Below are 5,105 nucleotides of genomic sequence, written 5' to 3' on the forward strand. Positions count from 1 at the left end.
AGAAGGAATGAATTAGTTAATGAGTTAAGTGGTTTTCTTACCAGGTGAGTGGCGGTGCGAAACGTCGCCCCCACCAGCATGAGTTTCCACGGCTCGGAGACAGTCGCAGGTAACGGCATGTAGACGTAGTAAGACAGAGCGAGAGTTAAAATCAGAGTTCCACCACACAGGAGCTTCATCATCCTGAGAAGAGATGTTTCCATCAGTGATTTCTGCTCTGTGACACTGCAGCCTGCTTTTATCTGCAGGAGGACAAAACTTCCAGCCAATCAGAGCAGAGAAGTGTGGACTTGTGGGAAATATAGTTTATTAACATCCTTATCAGATTTCATTGGACTCATAAATAAACAATGATTCTCTTTTATTAAAAAAAGCTAATTTGGATTAATTTGTGTTTTATTTACAGTAAAGTCTGTGGCCTATGACACACTTCACACTCTCGCAACAGAATCATTTAGACGCAGTGTGAAACGGATTGAATGCTACAAGGTCAAAAGCCTGACGTGTTTTGGAACAATGTAAATAGATAAAAATGTTAATTCCTTTTCACTCGAAATAAAAACAGTGAGAATCTGAAACTGTGTTTAAAGTCCAAGGTGACAGGATGTAAACACAACGTGTATTTATCTGTGTTTTCCAAGAACAAAACACAGACACACTGAACGTAAATATCTTCATCAGCAAAGGGATAGATTGACCAAAAATGAAACTTTAGGCCACGCCCCCTACTTGAGTCATTACATTTACCTTTACATTTATGGCATTTGGCAGACGCCCTTATCCAGAGCAACTTACAAAAGTGCTTTGAAACCAAAAACTCTGTTGGGGAGGTGATAGACAAGCGCTCAGACAATACATTCTTTTTTTTAAGTGCTTTAAGAAGAGGTAAGTCTTTAGACGTCGTTTGAAGACTGCCAGAGACTCAGCTGTTTGGACATCTAGGGGAAGTTCATTCCACCACCTAGCTGCCAGAACAGAGAAGAGTCTCGATGCAGGTCTTCCTTGTACTCTGAGAGATGGTGAGACCAGTCGAGCAGTGCTAGAGGATCGGAGGGAGCGTGGTGGCGCTCGAGGTGTGATAAGTGCTTTGAGATAAGTGGGTGCTGGTCTGTTTTTGGCTTTGTAGGCGAGCATCAGTGCTTTAAATCTGATGCAGCAGCTACAGGAAGCCAGAGTCATTTGTTTTATGAATAAAAATCACAGGAAGAGATAAAAATGAGGAACTGCACTAGCACTGAAAACGAAAAGAGGCCACGCCTCCTTCGCTGAGACTGACAGAGAGGCCACGCCTCCTTCACTGAGACTGATGGACACAGAGGCCACGCCTCCTTCACTGAGACTGATGGACACAGAGGCCACGCCTCCTTCACTGAGACTGACAGATACAGAGGCCACGCCTCCTTCACTGAGGCTGACAGATACAGAGGCCACGCCTCCTTCACTGAGGCTGACAGATACAGAGGCCACGCCTCCTTCACTGAGACTGACAGAGAGGCCACGCCTCTGATATGGAGACTGACAGACACAGTGACCACGCCTCCTTCTCTGAGACTGACAAGTACAGAGGCCACGCCTCCGATAATGAGACTGACAGGCACAGAGGCCACGCCTCCTTCATTGAGACTGAGAAGCTGATCCATTTCAGGATGGATGACGTTGAGAAGCCACAAACTTTTTCCTGTACTTGTGGAAACTGCTATGAAACTGTAACAGCGCCACCTGCAGTACTGGAGCACTCGTACCTGACGTCCAGCATGAAATCTCAGAGTGTATATTAACAAGCTGTTTGTTGTAAATTAATGAAGGTGGTTTTATTTTTGAGCAGCTCTCACAGAAGTCATCTCCACATTAAGCATGATGTGATCTTTAGACACAGGTGATACCTGAGATCATTAAATGAATCGACGTTTGTGGATGGCTCCTCAAATCGGTAACAACCAATCACAGGCTCGGTCACGTAACATGTTCGTCCATGAAGTTCACCAAGCTGCATGTGTATGACGTGATGTGTGAAGCCTCCACATGATGTCCACTGACTCCACAGTTACGTCATATTGTTCTTGGAAGCCAGGAGAACGTCATAAGAGCATTTGTTCCCAGCGTGGATCTCTCTCGACCTGCAGGAGGCAGCAAAGCTGTGTTAATGAGCTGAGATTGCTCAGGATGTGTTGTGAAGTTTCATCTCTCCACACGGTGGCGCCATTCGATTCACTTCTATAGATTGTCTTGCGTCATGTCAGGTTTTCTCACATCTGTCTGTTCTGCAGGTTATTTCATGCTCGTGTGTGTGTGTGTGTGTGTGTGTGTGTGTGGGGGAGAGAGTGTTGTTTTGATCACATGATGATTTTGTTTTTATCATCTGTACATTTATTTTATTATTGTGTGAACTGATAGTACTTTTATTACACAAGCAGCTTAGAGACTCCTTCATATGCAATTTTACACGTGTTTATGTCACACACTGTGCTCTACTTTCCTTTACTGCATATTTATGTGTGTGTGTGTGTGTGTGTGTGTTGCAGTGACAACCCCATTTACTGAAAGCTCTTTCCTTTCACCGCAGTCCAACATCAAAATTATTTTTAATCCTTTAACACGAATCTGTTATTTCCTTACAGATAATAGTGCTTATCTGCTTAAATCTTTTGTTTTTAATGTTGCATTTCATTATTCTGATTTTAACTCATTGATTCTTTCTTTATACTCTTTATAATCTGTCAAAATCACAAAATGTTCACAAACGTCACTCATTAATTTTATTTCTGCAGAGCCTTGAGCAGCATTTATGTGAAAACCGTTACATATAAAATAAAGTTTATTATGTAAGGAATAAAACATTTGGGGGCATGCTGTTATAGGAAAGTAATCAATGATGGGGTGGTGGGATGCGACCTGACACAAAGATATTTGCAATTTTTCAACAAGTTTTTATTGATTAAAGAATGACACATACTTTTTATCCATTTATAGTTACACTGTATGGTCTGAAACATTGGCGAAATGTAGTTAGTTCCTGTTGTCACTTACGTTATAGCAGCTATAAACAGTCGTTCCCTCACCAGCCTCTCTTCATTCTCTCTTTTCAAGTTAATAAGATAAAAAAACGCAGCTTGAAACCGCAAAGAAGAAGCGTAAACTCCTCTGTCCTGAAGATGTTGGAAAACTTAAAGTTACAGCTTTACCTCTGACTGTTACAAAGCGCTGACACTGGAGACTCCTTCCACATAAACATCTCCTTACTTTAAGAAAACTTCTCCATATCAGTGATTTGTATTTTAATCTGTTTATTATCCCTAAGTCCCTGTGAATGAGCTGTTACTATAGAAACCGTAACGTATTAGAGCGAGCGCATTAATATAAACCTGCGCTACTGTCAGAGCTGCTGTTCTAGAAAACTAATCAACACCTCCTGACCAATCAGAATGCAGATTTCGATTTTTATTATCATTATTGTTCGAGGTTGTGTGTCTGAAGCCAGACTTGCTGAAGATTCCTTTAAGTGAAATGGCTTCTGTCCTAATTAAAGAAATGAAGGAACTGAGCTAAAGTACAGGGTAAATAAATCACTATGCAGCATATTGTGCAGTTAAACGTAGAAAAGTGTTTCCAGGTGTTTCTGCGCGACTGACAGTACGTATGAGTGTCAAGGAATGCAAATGTGTCTGATTTTCTATGAAACCATTCAGTTTGTATTTTCTTACTGTTTTTTTTTGTTTTTTATTTAATCAGTCTCCAGCTCTGGAGTTATTATTATAATTATTCTCTCTCTCTCTCTCTCTCTCTCTCTCTGCCCTTCAGCTTCTCCCAAATGACAAAGCACAGAAATGAAACAGAGCCGGAATTGGAAGTGAAACACACAGAAATATAATTTCAGATTTATAGAGGGCAATGAGGCTCGTTTACTTCCTGTCCCTCTTTTTTTTTTACTTCTCAGGTTTAGAGATATTTCAGCAGTCATAACTCAGTCAGACTGGGGCTGCAGAGACACACTGTATATCAAATATATTATAGATTATATATTATAGATTATATATTATATCTGTGATGATACACATGACATACTGCATCTTACATCCGGATAAATTTCTGCCGGTTGCAGTAACGTCAAAAGATATTTTTTAACAGAGCGCTGTGTTTATAATTTCTAGACAGTTGATTTAGAATTTCTGATCGGTATTGATTAATCTGGACTAAAATCGTATTCAAAAACTGTGTGTGTGTGTGTGTGTGTGTGTGTAACTGTATAATTGTTGATCTGTATTCATTATCAGCTGTCAGGTTTTGCAGGCATTTATAATCAGAGGCTTCTGACTGTATGGTCTGTCATTGACATTCAAGTTTCATTAAACAAAACATAAATAATAACAAATAAAAAAATGATATATCAAATGTTATAGAAGAAAAACAGCATTAGAAAGTTGAAAGACGTAATCCAATCCAGCACAGAGATGCTGTAGATCCGTGAGTGTGGTGTTTATTCAATCTTGTGCAACATTAGAACAAAATACCAAAATGGCATATAAATATAAAATATACTAAAGTCATAGGCATGAAAATCCACCTTGTTGTTATTAAGCTCCGCCCACTTCAGGGCTTGACAGATGAAGTACAGGTGAGTGCAGGCCACAGGGACATAACATACCACTAGCAGAGAGTGGGTGTGGTCTGGCAGGTCACATGATCACAGAATGGGTCAACACCTGATTATAAATTTAAACATTATGGATAATACATACTGTATATAGATTATAATGATAAATATAGCAGCAGTTATAGGGGTCCAGCGCCTTTGTGACACAGTCAGAGTTTAAAAATTAATTTTAATTTTACAGTTTGTCATTTACAGGGAATTTTTTTTTTGTAATCATCCAGTTTGGTTCCAATCGGACACACGGTGGCCGGAAGTCTATGATCTAGGATACTGAACATGAAAAAGTCACAATTCTGACGAATTATCAGAGAGAAATCCTCCACTGCAGAAAACAATCTGCAGTTAAAACTTGTGGCTTCTTATTTAGCCGGTTTGCTAAGCCACTGTTGAGTCTGTTTAGATTTATGGAGTATCATGTGGAGTACCACTATTGCCTTTCAACTTCAAATTCAAC

At 39.9% G+C, this 5,105-nt stretch overlaps 1 protein-coding gene across 1 annotated transcript in view; it reads right to left on the reverse strand.

The window, feature by feature from the left end:
- Positions 1-206, reverse strand: part of nceh1a (neutral cholesterol ester hydrolase 1a) — a 7,653-nt gene extending 7,447 nt beyond the window's left edge. The window contains exon 1 of the mRNA XM_026910596.3: positions 42-206. Within this exon, the coding sequence (XP_026766397.3) occupies positions 42-203 (162 nt within the window). The 5' untranslated portion in view covers positions 204-206. The remainder of the gene's footprint in view (positions 1-41) is intronic.
- Positions 207-5,105: the final 4,899 nt, after the last annotated feature.

Source organism: Pangasianodon hypophthalmus, chromosome 14 (assembly GCF_027358585.1).
Source record: "Pangasianodon hypophthalmus isolate fPanHyp1 chromosome 14, fPanHyp1.pri, whole genome shotgun sequence".
Lineage (NCBI taxonomy): Eukaryota > Metazoa > Chordata > Actinopteri > Siluriformes > Pangasiidae > Pangasianodon > Pangasianodon hypophthalmus.